The sequence below is a fragment of the Asterias rubens genome, chromosome 1 (assembly GCF_902459465.1).
Source record: "Asterias rubens chromosome 1, eAstRub1.3, whole genome shotgun sequence".
NCBI lineage: Eukaryota > Metazoa > Echinodermata > Asteroidea > Forcipulatida > Asteriidae > Asterias > Asterias rubens.
This window is the reverse complement of record NC_047062.1, coordinates 13,214,656-13,240,049: the sequence shown is the minus strand read 5'-3', so window position 1 is coordinate 13,240,049 and position 25,394 is coordinate 13,214,656. Positions and strand designations below refer to the sequence as shown.

At 37.2% G+C, this 25,394-nt stretch overlaps 2 protein-coding genes and 1 long non-coding RNA gene across 4 annotated transcripts in view; 2 read left to right on the top strand and 1 right to left on the bottom strand.

The window, feature by feature from the left end:
* LOC117295910 (putative FERM domain-containing protein FRMD8P1) overlaps positions 1 to 18,194 on the bottom strand; it is a 35,386-nt gene extending 17,192 nt beyond the window's left edge. For both annotated transcript variants that reach the window (XM_033778704.1, XM_033778712.1), the window contains exons 1-3: positions 17,955 to 18,194; positions 10,658 to 10,841; positions 4,204 to 4,371 (exon numbers count right to left, since the gene is read on the bottom strand). In XM_033778704.1, the coding sequence (XP_033634595.1) occupies positions 4,204 to 4,371; positions 10,658 to 10,841; positions 17,955 to 17,966 (364 nt within the window). In that variant the 5' untranslated portion in view covers positions 17,967 to 18,194. The remainder of the gene's footprint in view (positions 1 to 4,203; positions 4,372 to 10,657; positions 10,842 to 17,954) is intronic.
* A 560-nt stretch (positions 18,195 to 18,754) lies between these two features.
* LOC117296594 (A-kinase-interacting protein 1-like) lies at positions 18,755 to 23,671 on the top strand. The gene is made up of 5 exons (XM_033779616.1): positions 18,755 to 18,819; positions 20,702 to 20,824; positions 21,455 to 21,535; positions 22,169 to 22,273; positions 23,016 to 23,671. The coding sequence occupies exons 1-5, from the start codon at positions 18,817 to 18,819 to the stop codon at positions 23,157 to 23,159; spliced, it is 456 nt and encodes a 151-aa protein (XP_033635507.1). The 5' UTR covers positions 18,755 to 18,816; the 3' UTR covers positions 23,160 to 23,671.
* Positions 23,672 to 23,890: 219 nt separating this feature from the next.
* Positions 23,891 to 24,633, top strand: LOC117298099. The gene is made up of 2 exons (XR_004519951.1): positions 23,891 to 24,219; positions 24,320 to 24,633. It is a non-coding gene; the product is annotated as an uncharacterized LOC117298099 (long non-coding RNA).
* The last annotated feature ends 761 nt before the right edge of the window (positions 24,634 to 25,394 follow it).

Below are 25,394 nucleotides of genomic sequence, written 5' to 3'. Positions count from 1 at the left end.
CGATGCACTCCAAATGCTCGGTCACAATTCACACCATGGAATATTGCACTTGCACTGAAATTCTTCCATTTATCATGTTACCAAAGTGAGGTTCAAAGGCAAAAAACAGTCTGGTTTCCTTTCTTAAGAATTAGAAGATATCGTATTCTATGGGTATATAGGGAAACTGCTAAAGATGGAAGGGATGAAGGTCTAAAAACAGGGCACCCAGCAGTCAGACTTCCGTCACGCGGTAACAGAATTAGAAAGGAAATCCTTGTGGAGATGAGGTCAATGCACATCCAGTAGGATGCAAGATGTGAATTTGCTTTGACAGCTGCCTGGTATTACCAGTATGTATACACTGGCGTTCCCAAGGCTGTGTTTGGATATTGTTGGATTTATCCACTTGTACAATATTACACAGGCATGGAGAGTGAGAGTGTGTGTTGGTATTGGCTGGGTTGCAGCTAGACCAATTTTAGTGGTGGGCAATAAATCATTTTTTTTTTCGAAATCCACCAAGGGCGAGCAGATCAACAAAAATATTCATGTTTAATTATGGGACCATTCTTGCTAAAGTGCAGGCTTCAGGCACGGTGCCAGGTTTCCAAACTGTTTGTACTATGGGTCCATGAAATAAGTTGAATAGCCTTTTTGTGTTCTTTCTCCAGAACATCTGATACTCCTTATCATTGGCTGTGTCTCAGCTGTCCTTACTCTATGCTCAGAATAATGCACAGTGGACAGTATTTTGACTTATTATAGGAGAAACTGTGCTGGTCGGCACAGTGTATTTTTTGCTTAGAGTGTAGGGCAAAACTGTGAGTCTTGGGTAGGCCTGCCCAGCACCGCCCACAATGTCTACAACAACACTGGTGATCAGTTATAATATACAGAGCTAACTACAAATTTATGCATGTGGACTAATGGTTTAAGCCACAGGGGTGGGCCTGTCTACCCTTGGAACAAAGGATATTATCAAAAAGGATCCTGTGTTTTCACAGACTGAAGATGTCCTTGCTCCATTTTATCCAGCAAACCAATGGAGACAAGCTTTAAAGATCACTTAAAAAAAAAGCCAGAAGTCCTTGATTTGACCAGGTCTGGGGAACATTTGTGTCTAGGTATCTTTGAACACTTGTGTGGGACTGTCTAGTGGCTGTTTTCAAAAACAAAAACTTACAGAATGACAAAATGAAAAGGGCACAGCGGGCAGTGTCTCAGTCAAGAAAAGTGCAAAAATTGCCAAAATGATGCAAAAAAAATTCAACTTGACATGCTCAACTTGCTCAATAATGAAAAGACTGTACTTCACAATCAGAGCAATAAAAAGAGTTGCGAAATAGATCTGCTGAAACCAATTTCTTTTGGTAGCACAACTGTAGTCCAGTCTTAGACACCCTGTGTGTGCACGTGCAATTTTTAGGACCGAAAATGGCTTCTAGTGACAGTTCTCTCTCTCTCTCTCTCAATACATAGCTCTGGATCAAACAGTGTGGTCTGAAATAGTTCCCGACAGTATTGCACCTACATGTAGTCTAATATCAGTCTTATTACACACAGAGGAATCAGCGGTTACCGGTGGGGGGGGGGGGGGGGGGGGGCAGTGACAAGATATTTTTATCCTCACAAGATGCCAACAAGGAATAATAACCTAGTGAGTCATAGGCATTAATATGAATCCAACTGGGAGTGAAACCACAGTCTTGAAAAAAACCCTGACTGGGTCTACTTTGGAATCCAACTTTCCAATCCAGTATTAAAGATAAGTTTTGTGCTCCAAGCAGATTTATTTTTGGGAAAGAGCTACATGTTAGGAGAGACGGATAATTTTTTTCTTATTGTACTAGGGGGCTACAAAGAATAAAATAGAAGATGAACAAAAAACTTCTGAATTGACAGAGCTCAAATTTTATACTGGACGGCAGGCGAGGAAGTCGGGCAGTCTTTTTACAGTTGAATAATACCTCATTGAATAATATCCTTCATAAATAAAAATTAATGTTCAAAGGTTGTCTTTGAGTCTAATAAATGTCTTTCAATTATGTTGGAGCATCAGACAAATTAGATAAATATAGTGAAAAACAGTTTATATGTTAAACTTTGTAGAAAGTTTAGATTCAGGTCTTGTAAAATGAGTTAGGGTCCAGTAAAATTGTTTTGCTACAAGCTCTGCGTCTTGGAGAATTCTACCCCAAATCCCAAATTGAAACCTCACCAGGCAGAGAGTTCCAAAGATGATGATACTCATACAGTATGTTTGGGAGTCAACTTATATTGGATTTGAGGCATTGCGTGATAAGGTATCAATAAACAGGTTTGCGGTATCACACGACCATGTGTATAATCTCTACTCTATGGGTAGATTATGTTTTTTTGAGAACTTGTCTTGCTTTATAATCTACTTGGGAATTAAGTTGACTTCTCCGTTCTGAAAAGAACCGACCTGCTTTTAACTACTACCTGAGAAGAAGGTACATTTAGGAAGCCACTACTTTCACTTTAGTGGACCAAGGTGACCTCACGTTATTAAATTCACTACCGTGGAGTAAGTTCTTAATTGGTCTCAATGTTTCGTCTAGCTAATGTAGCTGTAGTCATCGTCAGGAGACTGTGTTGGCATAATTAGAAAGAAACCACAAAGCAGGAAGGCACTGGAGGAAAGAACACCATAAGTCTTTAAAAGAGTCTCCATTATGATGACTACACCTCAACCATGACCCAACACAGAGTTCATCATATAAGCCCGCAAGGAGCACAGTACAAAGCACTCATCTTTAAAATAATTGATTTGATTTAGACCGCAAGACACAACTTTCCCAACTGGCGCCAAGACAATAAAGTCACGTTAGCAATGACCAAGGGGGCTACAAGCAGACCTTTAAGGGCCAGTAATACGACCTTAAACTGATCGTTAACTGCCTCTAACAATGTCAAGCTGTGAAGATGATTCAATATGCATGGTGTATAAAGCTCATTCCTTATTCAACGATGTTCAAGGTAGACCAACAAGGGTTTGTTAAAACCCGTCGCATAACTTAATAGGCATTCATGCACAAAAAATATTGCTAGTCTGAATCTTAAAAATAACTTTGATTTTTGTTCACTGTACTCAAATGTACATATAGATCACAAAAATCAAAGATGGTAATTTTTTTTAGCTCAGTTTTGAAGCGTAAAGGACCAGTCACACTGCAGCGATAACGAAAACGATATAGATCATGATGCAAAGAGAATGCATTCTGTTGGTTGAATTACTACGTACATAATACGCGCACGCTTATACAATCAATCAAGGGCATGCCTTGTTAAAGTGATCATTACCGTTTTTTCATTAACACTGCAGTGTGACTGGCCCTTTACTACCATGAAACTTCTTCTGAGGCACCAAAAGTTCTTGAGGGCGAGTCTGGTGTTTTTGGTCTCATATTTGCTTATAAACCGCAAGTTGAAAGACCCACTACAAAGTAGTAAGTTAATATTTGTTCAAATGCTCTTGTCTACTCTTGATAAATAAAGGCTTGACTTTGCCCAAGAAATTATAAATTCATCTCTTGATCAAAGAATGATGACTCTTAATAAAATTTGGCAAAATAAATTCAGCAAATACTTGTATTTAGGTATGCAAGAGACACATGAGCTTCAACAAAAACTTCTTTCTCAAAAACTACGTTACTTCAGAGGGAGTAGTTTCTTACAATGCTTTATACCATAAAAAGCTCCCCATTACTCGCTACCAAGTAAGGTGTTATGCTAATAATTTTGTTGAGTAATTATCAATAGCGTCCACTGCCTTTAAGGGCAAGCAGAGCCATGAAATTTGGCCCCGGTAATAAGTGGAGCCAGTTTGTGTGAAGTAGGCGTGGCTTACAGTGGAATTATGAATTATGTCACATTTACGAACATGACAACTAAGGATATGTGGTGATTGGCCAAGTCTATTCTCTAGTGTCCATAAACTCATTCTCTTGTACTATATAGCCGGGAGTGCCACTACACCAGACCATGGCTAAATTTCATAAAGTGTGTAAGCACAAAAACTTTCTTTCTAACACAAAAAAGTATTGTTAAAACACAAATAGGCTACGAGCCAAAATAACATTGTTTGCATTGTTGTGGGTGGTGCCTGACTAGATTTTTTTTGCTTAACAAAGCAGTATTTTATGCTTAACAGCTGTATGAAATTGGGCCCATGAGTCTAAGGTAATTCTGAGAACTTACGAAGGAGAGGAGACATGATCCATACGAAGAAGATATCCTTGGCCATTTCTGGTAACGTGAGATACTCCAGCATCCGATTGGTGAGATCCTCCGCTGTCTCAACCAGAGCATTTTCAAGATAGAATTCGTGGCCGGTGCCATTTTTGACAAACACACAAACATCAATGGCTGAAATTAGAAAAGAAAGTACAGAAGGATGAGTGAATGTAACTTCTATGCAATCAAATCAATCATAAAGTGGGGGTCCAAATAGTCACAACTCATTTTCCAATGATATAGTTCTTGTTAAAGGGGAGGGGGGAACCAAGTTCAAGTATCTAAACTCAGGTTAAAACAGTGAAAAATGCTATCTGATACCCTACTACAACTCAAGTGCATTTTTTTTACAAAATCCAAAGACATTCGATTGCATCACATTTCAAAGATATAGGGTCTGTACATAACTGAGAATTTTTTTAGCAATTCCTGAATTTTGATGATATTCAATTCGACACCATTGAATTTGACTTTTGATTGGTGGAAAACTTCCACTTTTACGTGCAAGTGTCCAGACCCATTTTTGTTTGCTGGCCAATCACGTAAAGTTTCAAATTTCGCCCTGTAAGAGTAGCACATAAAACGGCATTATATTGTTTTACGTAAGGGTGATAGACTTTGAATCTTTATTCCCCTCCTCCCCCCCCCCACTTCTATAAATAGTTCATTTTAATTTGAGGGCATCACAAAACTAAATTTAATCTTGAAGCCCCTCTTTAAGTTCATCCAACGTTGACTTTTTGAAAATGTCGTTGACCTACATGTACTTGTGACTCAAAATTATATATAAGCCGGCAAAAGGTGTCAACATGTTTAACCTGGCCTTGCACTATATTTGCCCAGACTAGCCATCAGGGTTAGTCAGCTCTAAATTTAAATTTGTCATTTGCTCACATAAAATGTACTATTAGACAAGAGAATTTGTGCAACGTTTCATGTAAAATACAATGTACAATGCCTAAATACATGACAGGTAGTGTAGCCTAACTCTGACTAGCCTGTGAGGGTATGCTTTCTGACTTAAGCAATTTGACCAGCCCACTGCACAGTACCCTTGAATTTTCTTTCAAAATGTATTTATTAAAGCTAAAGTAGGCTTCTAACCAATAGTTTTTATAACCATCAATTTTAAGATTGATTACCAAACGTATATACCTTCCCTTTAAACTTGGTTGAGTTTTTATCCTAGTATCTGCATTACATGTATATATTCTCTCAAAGGGTCTTTTGGATGGCAAAATGGACACTCGGGTATCCTTTAATTCGTGTGTGTCTGATAGTGATATCAAGCAATCAAAAAGAGTGGCAATCATGTGAAGCCAAAAATGTGGAGATAATAATTGGCTTTTGCACCTGCATCATTGGCCTTATGAGTTAAAGGTAATGTCATAGATTGGTAAACATTCAAAATATTAATGACCATAACAAAAGTTGTTGATAGTAAACACTATCATGAAAAAAGATTCCCTTTAAAGATTTCTGGGGGCATGGTGTCTGTTCATGAATGTCCCTGTCATACATGTCACACCGCGGAACAGGATGAATTTTAATGCTCTTGTGAAAATACTGCAAAGGAATTCTTTGTTGTTTTCTCCAGCAAGATGTTGACACTGAAACAGCTGAAACTTTTACGTGTCTTTTATTGTATCTTTCTTAATAATTTTGCCTATAAATCACACTGACAAAATAATCTGTGACCGTACCTTTACAGATTTACAAATAATTGACAGGGTTTACAGAAGGTAATGGTGAAAGACTTCTCTTGAAATATTGTTCCATGAAATGCTTTACTTTTTGAGATTAAAAAAATATAAATTCTCGTTAGCGCGAATGACGGATTTATTTTAAACACATGTCATGACACGGCGAAACGAGCGGAAACAAGAATGGGTTTTCCCGTTAATTTCTCCCGACTCCGATGACCGATTGAGCCTAAATTTTCACAGGTTTGTTATTTTATATATAAGTTGTGATACACGAAGTGTGGGACTTGGACAATACTGTTTACCGAAAGTGTATAATGGCTTTAACATTTAATCATTATTATGATTATTTATATTCAGCATACAAACAGAATTAAAAAAAAAACAGCAATAAACACACCAATACAAAAAGGACAATAAAGCGAATGGCACATGCCTTGAATTAAAAAAAGTTTCATACTTGAAAGAGAAAATACAAATATAATATCTAGACAAATAAAATAATAGTTTCTAGTTGATATTTCCAGAAAGATTTTGAAAATGAAACCACAATGGGAAAAACCCCTGTGGACATTTTTGCGTACTGTATAGAAAATGAAACTTCCATATTATGGATATTTATTCAGAACTCTTGATGGGTCACTTGCGTCACTTGGGAAGCAAGTCAGGCAATAAGTTCGGTCTGAATGCTTTGTAGCTTAAAGGGAAACGTTGCCTTGGATCGGTTGAGTTGATCTTTGAAAAGCGTTTGTAACCGTTTGTTATAAAATGCATATTGGTAAGAAGATGTTTTTAAAGTAGAATACAATGATCCACACAAACATGCCTCGAAATTGCACTGTTTTCCTCTACCTCGTCGACTAACACGGTTGGCCATTTATGGTAGTCAATTTTTGTACTCCCATAAATGGCCGACCGTGTTGGTTCGAAAAGAAGGAAAACCACAAAACTTTGGGGCAAATTTTGTGGATCATTATATTCTACTTTAAAAACATCTTTCAAACCATGCATTTTATAACAAACGGTTACAAACACTTTTTATAGACCAAATCGTTGATCCAAGGCAACGTGTCCCTTTAATCATTTCAATGCATTGAAAACCAGTATGGTAGAACATTGCACGTACTACATGTAAATTGTTTATTGCTGCATGATGTATAAGCACACGTACAAAGCGATTGTACTCTATAACTTTATCTTATTTTCAAAAAAAGAGGGAAACAAATTCAAAAAATTAGAATCAGAATGAGGAATTTTATTGTTGACATTGTTTAGTGAAACAAAAGCAGTGTTAAACATGTTTAATGTTAAAACAGTTAGGCCTGTAGTCACACATCTAAGTCTTTTGATAAACAAAATGTAATCATGGTAATAGAAAACAAAATCATGGGTTGTCACTTTCTCTCATTTGAAGCAATGCTGTAACTTCAAAATAACAAAATACTAAAAGTGACCGAAAAGGATTTTTTTGTTGGCAAACAAACAAAAACTGTGTTACAATATATTCTTTGGTATGGGCCAAATTGCTAGAATGTTACAATAATATAAAAACATTGAAATGGTCAAAATACACAAGCAAAACACTAAAACTAAACAAATTACTAAATAGTGAAGGTAAAACAAATAGTGTTTGAGCCACAACAAATGACCATCCAGTAATGGTAAAATAATACTTTTGGGTGTGAAGTGGGCACAGTGTTAAAATAGGGAATATGATGTCAGCATAAAAACACAAATTATTTGCTTGCAAATGTAAACAATCTTGTAGAAAACACCCTTCATTGATCATGGTGTCATGAAATGAACGTCAATTCGAAGCCTTCAATTCTGTCAGTTCTACCTTCAAGGTTCAACCCTTTATGAGGCCAAATCCTGTTACAAATCGGATTCCCCCTAACCCAGACCCCATTGATAGAATGTGACAATAGAACACGCTACAAGGGATCAACAAGAAATTGAGCAAAGTGTAAGGACAAACAATTTCAGTTTTTTTTCTCCCCCATTGGTTCCCCGACCTATTGTTAAAATGTCACAGCTGTGTTACATACAGTGTGCTGAGTAAACATGTGAGAATTGTCAGTTAATTTCTGGTGCATTTGAATACAAATAGTTCCATCGCTTTCAGTTCAGTATGGTACACTATATGAAATTCTATTTTGGATTCTATTTGGAAATTCCCTTTTGGGATGTGCACAATTAGGTTATTTTCTAATAACCATAACATCATTTGAATCTGAGAAACACTTTATGCATGAATCGTTTTATGAAGCTTTTCTCAGATTTTATGAGGGTTGGTTTCTGTTTGTGTATGCAATGCGGCCAGATGTGGTTGGTACTGCGTCACCTCGCTAAACATGGATCGTGGATTTGATGCTCAAGTTGTGAAAATGTCAAAACCGTGGCAGGTTTTTTGCTGTTTTGTCAGAAAATAGACAAGTCTATTGAAATTTCCACAAGTGACTTTTATTATAATACTTAGTGAAGTGATGAATAACAGCTAAAGTTGAAATTCCTATGTCTTAAAATAATCATAAATGTGTACAGTACGTACACAGCAGTATCATACATTTCCTTTTGCTTTTGCGACAAGGGGGATAAAGCACTGGAAAGTTATAATTATGAAGATATGATTAGTTAGTCTACAAGGGATTATTTTTGTTACCATTAAGTGGTATTCTGGTTTAAAGCCATTGGACACTTTCGGTAAACAGTATTGTCCAAGGCCCACACTTCGTGTATCACAACTTCTATATAAAATAATAACAAACCTGTGAAAATTTAGGCTCAATCCGTCATCGGAGTCGGGAGAAAATAATGGGAAAACCCACCCTTGTATCCGCACGTTTCCTCGTGTCATATGTGTTCAAAATAAATTTGTAGTTCTCGCTATTGAGAATTGATATTGTTTTAATGTTTTCTCAAAAAGTAAAGCATTTCATGGAATAATATTTCAAGAGAAGTCTTTCACCATTACCTTCTGTAAACCCTGTAAGTTATTTGTAAATCTGTTAACTTTTTTTTTTTCTGCACCGAACTCAAGAATACTACCAGTGGGTTAATAATACCATGGAGGTAGAAATAGAATAGATATTAGTATCAACAGACACAGGATGTTGTGTTTCCTGTAGGTCTCTAAAAACCCTGATGATATAAAAAACAAAAAATTTAAACCACTGTGAACCATGGAGGAAGGAATTAGATCAGTATCTGAATCCATGGTACAATAATGGTACAATGTCCATGGTACAATGTACAACTACTATGGATGGGCCAACAGTGGTAGGATAATAATCAGTGCATAAACTCTAGACTTGCAGTCCGTGCATTGCTTAAATGGTGTTCTTGACAAAGATGGTAATTCTTACTTTAATAAACATTTTATTGAATCACTCCATAGAAAACTTGTCAATTAAAGGCAGTGGACACTATTAATAATTACTCAAAATTATTACAACCATACAACCTTACTTGATTACGAGTAATGGGGAGAGGTTGATAGTAAAAAACGTTGTGAGAAACAGCTCCCTCTGAAGTGACGTAGTTTTCGAGAAAGAAGTAATTTTCCACGAATTTGATTTCGAGACCTCAGATTTAGAACTTGAGGTCTCAAAATCAAGCACAACTTCGTGTGACAGGGTTGTTTTTTCTTTCATTAACATCTCGCAACTCCAACGACCGATGGAGCTCAAATTTTCACAGGTTTGTTATTTTATGCATGTTGAGATACACCAACTGTGAAGACTAGTCTTTGACAAATTACCAATAGTGTCCACTGTCTTTAAGATGACACAAGAAAAGTTTTCTTTACAAATTGTTTTTCTTATTCTAAGAATACAATTTTTTGTCAAGGTTTTAGTCCATTTTTCCTTAAAAAAATCAAGCAGGTTTACAAATGTTTTTGTCTGATATCTCTTCCAACAGAAATGAACTGAAACTATAAATAATCACTTTCATCAACAATAGTTTTGGAGCAACGCCTTTATGTCATTCATCTTTTCTTAGAAACAAGGTAGAAACCACCTAGTGAAAATGTTTCTATCAAGTTGGGTATACATGTTTGTTTCAGAAAACAGTGCATGTGAACAGGTGCTGTTATGACCTTATTCATTTTGAAGCCGACTTACAGACAAATCATTCAGTCGTACTTAACCTGGTTTCCTTGAAAGGAATTATTACAATCCCAAGGAGACTAGTTGTCAGAGCCCCAAATTGTAACTGGGATTTGTTGGATTGTATATGAACACAAGGTGAATCAAAATTTGATTTCAAATTGTATTACATCTGTGTTTTTTTCCCCCCCACCAATTCAACACATTCCAAATGACACATGTGCTTTACACTGAATTTCAAACCAGCAACACACTCTAACAGAACTGCTGGACATCTGGACACAAAATCAACTGCATGTAAGCCCGACTGCAATGTTTTAGCCAGGATTTAGTAAAAGAGTGTTCAAACTTCTGGAAATTTAAAAACTTGGTGTCCAAATCGCTTACTAACAATACATTCACATGTACACTAAACATGGTAAATGACAGATAAAACAGGGTGTCCAAATTAATAACAGGGTGTTCAAATGACACCCACACACCCCCCTGGTTAACACTCTGCCCGACTTAAGCCAAACTGTACAAAGAATGATCAGAAAACTAAAATGTTATTCATCATTTATATGACATCAGTTTTGTAAAATCTGAGGAACCACTCGGTCCTACCTTTGATAGACCTTGTTGAGATAGTGCTCCCGAGGCGTTGGACACTGACGATGGGGCTGAGAGGGCCTGCTCCCTGCTGCTGCTGCGAATGTTGATGCTGCATCATGCCACTCCGACCACTGACAACACGCATCTGAACACTCTCCAGCTCTTTTGGTAAACTCATTACACGGAGCGAGGACATCTAGACATTAAAACCAACAAAAGGAAGTAGGGCCCTGTTATTACGCATGAGTGGTACGTGCACAGTGATAATTTCCATATTCATGAAGTCCGAACCAGGAAAGGCGATAAACACACTCACGATACAAACACCGCTTATAAATTGTAAATCACAGATGAATGGATTACTGTGCTTTTATCATTCACACATCACTAAGCAAATAGACCCGAGTTCTCCAGGATATAATCCGGATCCAGGGTAGTTTATACACCTTCCATACAGAAAGGACCACAAACGTTTCTCTATGGTTTTACAATGGTTCTCTATCTACATGTAGCTTCCACTTTATACATGTCAAGAACCTCTTTAAGAAGATGCATCATTGACCATTATTAAGGAGAGCTTGAAAACTTCAAGGCATTCAACTGATTGAAATATTTCCCTCTACAGTAAATAAAACCTCTTTGTGTATTCCTTTTCTGTATGCTTGCTGCCCCTCCCCCTCCCCTCTCTCTCTATGTGTCCATCTATTCCCACTTGACTGCTTCTGTTACACTTGTATACCTGTATGTTGGTTTGACATTTAGCTGTCGAGAAAGACTCATGCTAGGGTTGTGAACTGTCAGGCTTGTAACTATTTTTGGGGTTTGATAAACAAAGCTTTGCCCTTCATAGCACTAGAATTAGTATATTTTTATGTTATTGCAAAGCTCATTCTATTTGACCAACTGTAGAATCTTGCAGGTACAGATGCATGGGTGCTGGTATACAGGGCTTGGCCTGATATCAGGCCGCTGGCCTGGCGTATACATCATTAGTAAAAACTGCAACGGGTTAGTAAAAACCACTTCTCAAATTGCCCTGTGGGCTACTAAAAAAGACTGTGCAACCTACTTGTTTGTTATGCTCAAAGTATTTTTTTCTTTTCAGTGTGTGAATAGAGATCTAGTTACTTTCTTGGGGTTTGCTTTATTCTTTCTGTGGTGTGTGAATTACTGTTACTTCATTTAACCATCAAATTGGTTGTGATAGCTACCACTAAAACATCAGAAAGTTACATTGATGACATTTTAAAAAGTCTGGGCTACTAAAATTACCTTGGGGCAAATAAAATGCACAGTTTACTAGCCCGGTGGGCTACACTACAAAAAGCTTAATCGGGAAAGGCCTGGTTTTTTATAGGCTTACATGTTGACAAACGCATTTCAGACCTTTGATCTCTGATCTGATTATCTCTGATCTGGGTATCGCTTTTGTCATAATTTAAAAAAACTATAAACAAAAAAGATGTGCAGATTTACCCAATGTTGTCAATTGCTTAGTGCCTAAATGTAGAATTCCCCCACGTGCCCAAGTGATAACTAACAATTTCAAACTGAGCAGTACAGTACAAAGTTCAGTCACTTCCTAATCGTGCTCAATGACACAGTCACTTCCTAATTGCGCTCAATGACACAGTTCTAAAAAAAACACTAAACTACAACCGGATTTTCAAAATGATATTAATTGAAAAGATATAATTAGGTCAGTTATTCATGATAATTCAGAAAATGTTCAACTAAATGCCTGCTAAGCGGAAATGAGCAGGATACTAAATCACAAATTGTACATGTGTGACATGGTAGTTTAGCTGGTAACCTTTTTCCAGTGAGCATACTTTTGGTAAGCTAAGCTATTTTTTTAGACAGTGGACACTATGTTAATTACTTAAAATACTTATTAGCATAAAACCTTACTTGGTAACAAGTAATGGGGAGCTGTTGACAGTATAAAACATTGTGAGAAACTGCTCCCTCTGAAGTAACAGAGTTTTCGAGAAAGAATTTATTTTCCATGAACTTGATTTCAAAATCTCAAAATTTGAATTTCAGGTCTCAAAATCAAGCATCTGAAAGCACACAACTTCGTGTGACAAGGTGTTTTTTATTTCATTCATAGATCGCAACTTCGACGATCCATTTAGTTAAAATTTTCACAGGTTTGTTGTTTTATACATATATGCTGAGATACACCAAGTGAGAAGACTGGTCTTTGACAATTACATGTACCAATAGTCCTCACTGCCTTTAAGCAGCTCTATGAAAATGGGTCATGTCAAGTAGCTTGTACAAGTAGTCGCTACTGATGGCAACACTTCAATCCTACATACTTTATCTCCTGAGAACGTATAAATTACGGTTTGAGTCTATTCTGTGGATGAGGTACAGTGTATGTATCACTAATGGCAGTACTCAGAAACTTGAGTATGAGCATTTGAATCATGCCAGCTTTGTCTGGTCTCAAATATCCACTGGATCATTGGCTAGTTTTATTTTTTTTAGTAACTTGAGTAATGGGTAAATACAGTGTACATTCACAACCAAGATCAGTGGTCTAGTGGTTTCTGATACATCATGTCTACATGCCCTCCCCCCATAATTTAACAAATTTAAGTTATGCCCAAACTAGAACAGATTTCAAGATCTGGGAAAAATGAGGGGCAAGGCAGTTTTCTTTCTTTAAAAAGGGCACCTCTATAAAGTAAAAGGTACTCTATAAAGTAAAGGTCTGTACTGCAAGGGGCACCAAGTCAATGACAGGGGGCATCGAGGCAAGTCCTCTTTGGTCCTTTGCCCTCGAGTGAAGTATCAGGCTTGAGTAAACCATACATAGATGTAGGGGAATGGTGTCAGAGCAAAACTCAATCCAAAAGGTTTGGTGTTAAATTAAAAAAAAAAAAAATTATGACATTTAAATTTTCCTTTGAAAAAGAAAAATTCAAAAATAAATCTCTTATAATGCACACATGTTTAAACAGAATGACGCACAAACCAGAGATAAATATTAAACACAGATAAAAAAAAACTGCACTTGACGGTTGATGTTTTATTGACTGAGATTTGACGTCATTGTCAGGCATGTACAAAGTCCCCCTCTCTACTTCAAATTAGTCCGACTTAACTTGAAACCATGGAGTTTAATGCTAAGTGAGTATAAATAATTATTTATTACATTAGGTCCATGCATGTCATTATTACCAGAGAATGTGATTTGCCATTTAATCATTTATTTGTGTTATGACAGATCCCATGGAAAGAGACTTCAATATTGCTAAAATAAATGCTCTCTTTTTAAATGTGCACGATGTTTAGATTTCAATTGTGGATCTTTCGATCAATTAAGATTCTGTCATTTATGTTGGTGACAAAAATAATACAAATTGTTCCGAGGCCTACTATACATAAATTTGTCAAAAACGTCTTTCCGTCATAGCTAATTCAAACAACTTGTTTTTAAAATTTAGGATGATATTTTCAAAATGGTTATATTCACTCAGGAATTTTTTTTTATTAATTGGAATACACAGTCAATCTCAAATTCAAATTTTAGGGGATAAACACTAAATATTTTTCCTAAATGAAATAAAAAAAAAATAAAAAAAATGCTACACTACCCAAAGCTGCTATCCAAATAAGCTTACAAACAAAATTTAAGAGCGATAACCCAACATACAATGTATACCATCCCTTTAAGATCTCTCAAAGTCTCAACCAAATTTCGCTTGATACGTCTGGAAGTAACCCACAGGAATTGAAACCAAAACCAGCCATTCTCCCTATATGCACAAAAACCAAAACACACCAATCTTACCTCATCCAAAAATGAAACAGATTTCCGTTGCTGATGATATGACCAGGCTGTTTGAAGAATTCCTAGACTAATAGTGACACTGATTCCCTGAAACTCTTGTCACCGGTACCAAAGCTTGACTTATTGAGTCCACAATGACGTACCCAGTGTAAATATTAAGTTAATACTTCTGAGACGATAGTCCTATTGGCTGATATCATTGGGCTTATCTGGTGAATCAACACAATGTGGGTGGTAGGAGTGACAGTCCGGGTTAGACTGGCCAGTAGTCTACTTAATACCATAAACAGCAAACTTTTACTGAGCAATACCGTCATATGTAGTAACTGATTGAACCTAGCTTTTAAAAAAGATGACGTAATACACCACAAGGGAAACTAACTGGGTAGTTTTTTTGTCAATTGCTAGTGCCTATTTAACATTGTCACAAATTGACATTTAGGGCCTATGTAATGTATTAAAACCCTAAGTCTTCCATACACTGCGAAAAACTTGTTTTTTTCTTTTGAAAAATGAAGAAATTCTTATAATCTTGATTTTAAAAACAAAACTTGAAGCGTTAACTTTTCAAAAAGTTGCTTACAAAATGTCAGTGTGATCCTGGTTTGTTTTAGTGATATATTTTAAAACAACATTTTGTCACAAATTTACATTGTAGTGAATAAAACCCTCCAATCATCCGTACTGTATGGTGTGTACACGGACAAAAACTTGTCTTTTCTTAAAAATGAACTTGGACTTAGACTCAAGCAGCATGAGAGTCGAAGAATTTCTATACTTTTCAGCAAGTCATTGTAAACCTGCAAGTTGTAGTCGCTGACGACCTTGATTTAAGTATGGTACAGCCATTTCGTCTTTCTCTCATTCAAACAAATGTGCAGTAACAAATTTAAGAGGCTGGACAGGAAGCCTGGATCATGACAAAGATGGTGGGATTGAAAAATCTCTACTTCAAGTGCTGCACTCCTCATATTCCTCTAAATTATTCACCAACGAGTATTTATTACCACATCAGATCCAGTCCCAGACAGCTGAATATACATGTGGTTAAAGGTAAATACAATGAGAATCTCATTGTCTTGGTATTATTTTTGTATTGATAAAGATGACTAAAAAAGTTTTTCTGACCCTTTTGTTTAATTTGTGTACTTTAAGTTCCTTTAATCCTTTAATATTTGATGTACTTATTACAGGCTGTTTGGCCATTATTACTAGTCATTTTCAGATAATGACATAATTTATATTTCAAAAGGTCATCATAACTAACTTTATTAGTGACTGTGACTCAATTAACAATCACACAGAGCTGATCACATTCTGAATTCAGGTTGAGACTTGAGAATAATGTATCTATTAAAATTATATGAAAACCTTAAAGTTTAAGGCTGTGGCTTTTAAAATGCTTTAAATGTGCTGCCTCCATGAATCTGATAACACAATTTCATTGAACAGTTTGGTGCACAATGTATATAACGTAATTATTGGTTGATGAAGTAAAAGCAGGAAAAATAAAACACTTCTTGCCTCCAAGGGATGAAACATTTTTGTAGTAGGCCATTTTTTTATGTGGGTCAAATGGGTGCATTGTCACATTCTGGAAAGTGTATGAAAAATAAAAGCACCATGTAACCATGAATACCAATGTAAAAAAACACCACTAGAAGACCATGGGAAGAGTCAAGTTTCAAGTTTTAATCTATCATTCTCACAATGCCAGCAGCACAGGGATCACTTTACATCGTGCAAAACACAGTACACGAAGTGAACTGCACGTAGCTCGCTTCGTTTGTGGGTAAATTAACTGAGCTTCTTCCGTGGCTCAACTAACTGATAGTTATGAGCAAGTTCGGGTGAGCGACAACACTTGACCAGTAACTGTGACATAGCATTCCCAATCTCCATGTGCCCCATGGTCAAATCTAGTCGCCATCCGAACTTGCTCTGCATGTTTGCTGTAAAATCTCAGTCAATTGCACTGCAGAGGGAAATTGTTCTCCGGCAAACGCAGGGCTTGAATTTTTTTAGAAAATACGCAAGACCATCAAGGCGTGCAGCTGAAAATTGTTATGTGTCAGAATTGTTTTTACAATTGACCATGAAAAAAAAAAAAAAAAACAGAAACAATCTCCTGACTCTGGTTAAAGGGCAAACTTCGCTGGTAAAAGTATGAACATTTCATTGAGTATTGAGTTACAGTATGAGTTTTTCTTGATAGGCCTACATAGGGCCTTGTATAACGTATAGGCAAATTACACAACTTACAAAAAGGAGGGGATGCTCCAATAATTATATTTCACCATATATTTTGATGGGGGGGGGGGGCAATGGCCCTTCCTCGGGCGTAGGGTCAATGTTGATTTATACATGTATAGAACGTCCTTCCCTATTTAAAAATTTGTGTTAATTGCACCATGTGAGAATGCAAAAATAGTGAAGTTTGGATATTGGGTCAATGTGTCATCTTTAAAACAATACAACAACAAAATAATGGTGATATTTAATTAATACAAAATGGGAGCTTTAAAAATATAGTTTGTTTCTTTCTTTCAGTTTTGTTTTCCAAGGTTTCAGCTAGCCTTGGTCACTCAAGTGGGGCTTTTCATGCGCTTTGAGCACCTCATTAATGGTGGATATGCGCAATACAAATTGCCCTTATAGACTGCCCTTATAGGGGGCTCGGGGGGCTTGAGCCCCCCCAAGAGGGTCCCACAAAAGAAAAAAACGGGGGAGAACGAGGGAAGGAAAGAAGAAGAAAGGAAAAAATAATAATGGGGGAGGGGAGGAAGGGGAAAGGAAAGAAGAGCCGAGGGAGAAAAGTCGCAATGCCTGTGTAGTTTTTGTTTTTTATTTCCCGTGGAAGTATTTTCTTTTCTTCCTTTGCCTTTCGCATTTTTTTCCCCTGCCAAAACAACTCTTTTGTCTTGGATATTCGATAACGCGAGGTGCGAGGTGAAAGATTTTCAACACATCTTATGCAATGATCTTATGACAACTCCCTTGTAATTGTGTAAACTTGCAACAATAACATATTAACCATTTGAGACCCGTTGTCCAGGATAAAATATATCTCACGTTGTTCTTGGTCGCTCCGACATTCAATGGTTTTCCCAAAGGTCGGCCCCTGGACCCCACCCAATAAATTGATTTGAGCCCTCCCCACCCCCACCCCCAAAGAAAAAAAAACATAATCCTGGCCCACCCAATAATTGGTGAAAGAAAAAGGTGGTAGGATACACAGAAAGTTTTCAGAGCATTTGGAATAGAACTAGATAGAAGTATAGCCTACAATTAATACATGTTACATTGAGAAAGCTGGTCCCTACTTCTAGAAACTAAGCCCCCTAAGCCTGGCTCCCCGTGAGCCGTAATATACGTAGTTTCTAGTTGAAGTAGCTGAATGGTCCCATGCTGATGTTCGTTGGCTATGCTTAGTTTAGTATAGTAGGCATCAACAATTGTTCCTATTATAAAGTTCTACGATTGTAAAAAAAAAAAAAAACTTACCTCGATCATCATGAGTTATGGGATGTTTCCAGAATGTCTTCCAACTTCTAATCATCTGATCATATCACAATACAACATCTGAACATCAACAATGGAAATGCTGGATCCCCTTTTTCTGGTAGGCCTATGTGCGTCACGTGTTTATGTTATGCTTTAATCCACAAATTTACGAATGAATAATGGGCCGGCCGGTGTCAGGAGCTAGAGTAGAAGTTCATCTTGTGTAAACTATCGATGATCGATGAGGTAAACAAACTGAACCGCCGTAGTAAATGTACACCGGTGTGAAGTTGGTTTCTTGTTTGACATTCGAATGTCAAACAAGGCCCAGTTACTTGTTTGACATTCACAATTCATTTGTGCACAAATTCAAATAACGATTACCTAATTAATTTTCTTCGCTAGGCTAGGCAAACAATGGGTGGGGCACCTGTCACAATTGACTTATCTGGTTATCCTACAGTTTCTGCTAAGCAAAGATGCTTAGTATAAGAAAACACACACTCCGGTACATCTGCATTGGTGTTGTGCGTAAATACAATTTGAATGTCGAACGAGTAACTGAGTCGTGTATTTGACATGTCGAATGTCCAATGTCCAATGTCGAACGTGAAACCAACTTCACACTGGTAAAAAGTACGCCTTTTCTGTAGGTGACAGACTAATGCAACGCAGTTCATAATTGGAGAAGATCCGGTTTGGTCATAACCCTAGACGTGTTATAAATAAGGGAAACTTAACACAAACAGGGTGCTTGAGGGCGCCATGACATTCTATCTTCACAACACTAGTAATAATAATAAACACAAAATTGATATCCGAGGAAGACGTGGGCAAACTTTATACAGACAGCAGTAAAATAATGGTAAGAATATTTTATTTTAACTAATCTTAAAGTGTTAATTTATTATTGTGGTGTAGCCAGTTTTTGTGGATCAGATGCGCTTGTTTTCAAATAAGAAGTGTGCATGAAGAGGACGAAATGCATGACGAAAAGTCAAAAGGAAAGTGTCCAACAAAAACTCCACAACATAATTATTATTGTTATTATTATTATTTATTCGACCAAGATTTCAACAAACAGTACAAGATACAATATTACCGTACTAAAGAAATATAACAGTATAAGAAACAACGAATGTAAACTTATGACATCTAGAACAATTGTAAACCATTGATTGAATGAGACAGAGCACTGGCAATCAAGCAAGACAATTATAAAAACAGACAGGACAAGCCCATTCTAAGATGGCCAGGATTAATAAAAGTGAACCTAACCACTGTGACTCGAAAGCCTATCAATCCAATCTTAAAATAGGAATAGAATCTTTAACAAACATTTAAAAACAGTAAAGATAAACTTTGGAAAATATAATAAATATTAAGAACAAAATAAATATGTATATGTTAAGAAAAACCTATTTATATGTAGCAAGATTATTTGGAAGTGCACATTTGAGTTTAAAAAAGCTGACCTAAAAACAATGAACAAATGAGAAAATAAAAATGGGCTAATCTTTATCAACAGATAAATTAAAAACAATTTGGAAAAACTCTACAGGTTCTGGAAGTGCTGACACAGGTATCTTTTAAAACAATTGTATGAATCGAGGGTGAGGGAGTTGCAGATATTTGTTGGCAGACCGCTCCAAACACGAGGGAAAGAATGAACTGAAGTGTTTTTTAGGCTGAGGGTTCTAGCATAATTGATTGAACTTAAAAATTAAACATCTGCTTCGTGCTAGTAGAATAAAGCAAGACAGTTCTCTAAAGAACAAACTCTACCTGGCAAGTAGATACACACATGGTGTTACTGCAAACCAAATATACATTGATACCTCACCCTGCAATGCCTCAAATCCTATATATGACTTTTTTATGAGTCTAACTCTAACTCTAATTACTTAGTAAAAAGATAGTTATTGCGATAGCGCAACCCTCCTCCTGACGGCGTAGCCGTGGGTTACGAAGCATGCTCGAATTGTAAAGGGCGAAATGGTCTAGTCAGCAGATTTGCTCAATTTTTACCACTTTCAAAAATCATTACACAAATTCTAGGAACACAAACTTAATCCTCAATGTCTAATGAATATCACTCAAAAACACAATTGAGAAAATGTGTAAGATAATAATATGTAAATATGTAATAATATGTAATATAATAAGACCATTTCGCCCTTTACATTTGCGAATACTTTGTAACCCTCCGATAACGCCGTCGGGAGGAGGGTTACGTTATCGCAACTAGTAAGAAGAGTACATTTACAAATTGACAAGACAATGTAATAATAACCATGATGACCTCGCACTTACAGACAGGGGACACAGAAAACTTTTTGCACAATGTGATTGTGAATATCTTCACAGTTTACCAAAAACAGTCTTACGAACAGCTGTTGACCGTAAATTGCACCTGTTTTTTTTTAATTGGGCATCAAACTTTTCCTACAAGGTGCCTGTGGTATAGCCAGGGATGTGCAAAAAAATTGCCCTGCCCAGCCAGATAGCATCAGGACATGGACACTCAACGGGACTACATGTAGCACACGGGGCCAGTTTTCATATTTCGTCCCCGGCAATTTCCTCCTGAGTCCTACCTAGACTTAGAACTATGAGGTGCTAAACCTCTAGGTGTACCTCTAGTTCTAGGTGTACCTTCTGCAGTGACTACAATTGATAATGTGCATTGCCATTAGTGAAAAACAATCTAATTAATGATTTTTCCTCCCCCTGTTATTTCCATTTAGGAGGACTGGATGTCGTGCACATTGTGTAGAACGGGAAGACAAGGACTTGATGTATTACAGAGGGCACAACAGCGTAAGGTAGAATGGCCTCAACAGCCTCATCATGAAAAGTCACCAATACAGGTACAAATCATGGTGGTTTTTTTCTTTCCAATTGTTACAGCCGATGGCTAGGAACCAATCAATATTGTTTAGGGGGATTTTTTCAGGGAAATGTTTTTTTCAATCCCGAAGCAACCTCTTTATTGAGATACCCCCCAAAAATGTGAAAAATAGCCTTTAAATCACTACATAAAACAAGTTTTTAATTTGCAAATACATAACCTTGACTTTATTTCTAATGAGCCACATTTCCTCTTCATACAAAGTTAGGCATGACAAGCACTTTAGGCCTGGTACTTCACAGAGGTAATGAGGGCAATTGCTCTTGTGCCCCAATAGTCATTGCCATGGTGTCCCTTGAAATGTTCCAGTACAAATTTACATTTCCCTAATTGAGATTCCTGTCATGCCCTTACTATCAGTCACTCTCTGCATGCAATTGCAGTCAGTTCCAAATAAGTTTGTTTGTTCAGGGGTTTAAGCAGTTGTATTAAATGTCAATAGTGGCACAGATAAATGAAACAGAAAATAAGAAGGACAGAGCAGTTGCCAAATGCATAGAACAGAAGGAGGGGGGGGGGGGGAGAGTAGAGGTTCAAACTGTATTGTCGATCATGTCTTTGCATAATTTTTGTTATCTGTTTATCATAGGATCCAATGAAGTTTACCACAATTGATGATGCTTTTTCAAGTATCCTCCAGTATATGTCGACCACGACTAGACAGTGTCGGGTAAGTTGGTAACATCACACCCATAACAACCGTACTGCAAGCAAATTTGTTGACTTACCAACCAAAAGGACCTATTATGCAACTAGTAGTTATAGGCATTGGACACTATTGGTAATTACTCAAAATAATTATTAGCATAAAACCTTTCTTGGTGACGAGTAATGGGGAGAGGTTGATGGTATAAAACATTGTGAAAAACGGCTCCCTCTGAAATGCCACAGTTTTCGAGAAAGAAGTAATTTCCCACGAATTTGATTTCAAGACCTCACTAGGCTCAGATTTAGAACTTGAGGTCTCGAAATCAACCATCTAAACGCACACAACTTCGTGTGAGCAGGGTGTTTTTTCTTTCATTATTATCTTGCAAGTTCGATGACCGATTGAGCTCAAATTTTCACAAGTTTGTTATTTTATGCATATGTTGAGGTACACCAACTGTAAAGGCTAGTCTTTGACAATAACAAATAGTGTCCACTGCTTTTAATGGCCTGACATTTCGACCCTAGCAGTGTCTTTCTCAAAGGGCTAAATGATAACACAACAAACTTTTTAAAGTTCGACAATGTCAGTTTTTTTAAAACCAATATATAAATTTTTTTATTTTAACAAGAACTGTATTTTACATTTCCTCAGAGATATTACAGGAGTGCTCCACCTGCTCAGCATAATCCATTAGACAAACAACACACCAAGAGATTCCACACTCCACAATATACTGAGGTTCACAAAAAACACCCAGTGAGTATTCGCTCTTTTCCAAATTGTCTTTCCGGGTCAAAATATATTCTACTAGTTTTCAACAGAGTACACTGACCAAATAAATTGTCATGTTGAAACAGAAATTGGATTACTTTATGTATTTCTTCCAGATTTGCGCAGAGAAAAAAAAAACCACTGAAATGTTAGACAGAAAATCTCTGTCTGTGACTCTACAGGACGAACAAAAGCAAAGACAGACACCAAATGATTTTTTTGCAAAAAGGCAATAAAAGCAGCGAAGAAAGGGGTAAAAACGCATAACAAAGTTGGGCCGTGTGGACCTGCCACAATTTAACAAACACATTATTCGATGGACCAGTCTTGGTCAAATTTGGAGTAACAAATAGTTGCTCACGGAACAGAGTTAAGACGTCTTGGTATTGGTGGTTGGTGCAATACTTACCTGTGGGGTTGTTTAACCTACTGATTTCCAAATTGGAAATGTTTTGGATGACCTATAGACTCTTTAAAAAAATGGTTCTATTTGCCGAGTGGTGTAGGGCAATTCGTTCAGGATTGATGGTCGGAAAAGTCTTACTTAAAACACAAACAAACATGTTACCGGCCGAAACTACATTGAGTTTACATTGTTGTGACTGGTGCCTCTACCGATTTTTAAGCATTATTTTCTGCTTAACAGCTTTATGATATGGGTCCTGCTGTCTTGAAGGATTTCAAAGCCTGACAGCCATTTTAACAATGATTCTATCTTGATTTCCAGTTACTGAGATCTGAGGATGTCCACGTCATGGTCGCCCCAGGGACCTATGCTGTGACCGCCGGCGCTTGGGGTACATCTCAGCAACAGACGCATGTGGTCCATGTCAACCAGGGGCAAAGTGTGGATCTCGATTTTGTTCTCTAGCAATAGACGTTCCTGTTGTTTTTTGTAAAGTAACTTTAAAGAGGGACTCCATGATCAAATGAAGTTTTGTGATTCACTCATTTTTCAATAGGTAGGGTCATTACGAAAGTTGAATAGCACCTACAAATTCTTCTTTGGATTGTACGTTTAAACTTTTTGCTATGAACACAAGGTTGGAAACTTGTAATTTTTCCCCACTTTCATGAGGACTCTAGCTATTTAAAATTGAGTGCCTCAAAAAAATTAATTTTGACATTAAAGCCCCTCTTGAAAAATCTCTGAGAAATTCGAGCTTTTAGTTTTATTCCTTACATGAAGAAGAGTTGATTGGATTTTGCGAGGGAGTTGGATCTGATTCAAAGGCAATTCTGGTGCAACTGAGAGTGTTTACACCAGGCTCACGCCTTATTTTATATGCTTTGAACTGAAGGTGGTTCTAAAAGACAGTGGACACTATTGGTAATTTTTACAGACCAGTCTACTTACTTGGTGTATCTCAACATTTACATAGATTAACCAACCTGTGAAAATTTGAGCTCATTCGGTCGTCGAAGTTGCGAGATAATAATGAAAGAAAAAACACCCTTGTCACACGAAGTTGTGTGCATTCATATGCTTGATTTCGAGACCTCAAATTCTAAACTTGAGGTCTTGAAATCAAATTCGTGGAAAATTACTTCTTTCTCAAAAACTACGTCACTTCAGAGGGAGCCGTTTCTCACAATGTTTTATACCATCAACCTCTCCCCATTACTCGTTACCAAGTAAGGTTTTATGCTAATAATTGTTTTGAGTAATTACTAGAAACCTTTTGGCACTTAGGTTGAAGCAGACTCAGGTTACAGTAAATCAATTGTTCTCAGGAATGCTTGCAAGATTTGAACTTTGTTAACAAAAGAGATTTATACTTGGTAAAGTTGCTCCCATTTCTACCTGGCGAATGTTTTTTCCTTCTATTTAAATCATGTATTGGTTGGAATATATACCTTACCTTCAATGGGATTTGGGTCCTGAAGTGGGACTTCCATAAGTGGGACTTCCATAAGTGGGACTTCCATAAGTGGGACTTCCATAGTGGGACTTCCATAAGTCACTTAACGTGGGACTTCCATAAGTGTGACTTCCACAAGTGTGACTTCCATAAGTGGGACTTCCATAAGTGGGACTTCCATAAGTGGGACTTCCATACAAAGTGGGCAATCCATACGTGAGACTTCCATAAGTGAGACTTCCTTAAGTGGGACTTCTATGAACGCATTTTCAACACACTACTGAAATTTTAATCATGCTTTATCTAAGGATGCACTGAGGGTTTTACTTAAAAAATATGAGATCATGTCTGATTTGTACATTTTTCTTGAAGTGCTGCTCATGTAAATATCAGTTGGTATTAACTATTATTCAAGTTTTTCAGTTATGGTTTTCTGTAAATAAAGTGTCTTTTTAACAATAAAAATCATGACTGTGATCTTTACCCTTGTGTCAGTATTAAATGGGGTGCCCCTTTGTGTTTAATTTAATTGAGGCAATGGGCTTTTGTAACTTGGTGTCCTGCAACTCTGCAAATTATCTTTATGCGATCTAGACAGTTCAGTCAGTCATCATAATCATTCGGCCTTCGTCCTTGGACGGCATTGTAGAAGCAGCTGCGATGATCACGAGAGCAAATATTGAGGGACAATTTCAAGTAAATTGTTTCCCCTATTTTTATGCTTCTCAACACTCGCTGCCAAAACATAGGATTGGAACTGCCTCAAGCTACTGGGCAATCTCGGTGGTCTAGTTGGTAAGACACTGCTCCAGAATTGCTAGAGTCGTGGGTTCGAATCCAAACCACAGTAATATGCCTGTGATATTATTTCGAAGGACTTTTGTCAAGTTAGCCACGTGTTCATCTTTCTTTGGGCCTGTTGTCAGATGTAATTGTGTCCGCCATGCAATATTGTCCGCTCCGGACACTTTTGCATATGCAATCGTGTCCGGGGTAATGGAAGAAACGCGTCCGGGGTTATGCAAAAAACGTCTGGCGGACATGTACATGACTGTACATGTATGTGCGCGCGTAAGCGAGCGTGCATGCACTGAACCTAAATAAATGCAGCATGATTATTTACGTATTTTCTGCTTGCAGCGAATACCCAACGGCCGAACGGTTCCCATGTCATTCATGACATGCACTTTATACTTATACTTAGCTTGTAAAAAATGGTGAACGTGTTCCATTTACTGCAAGGA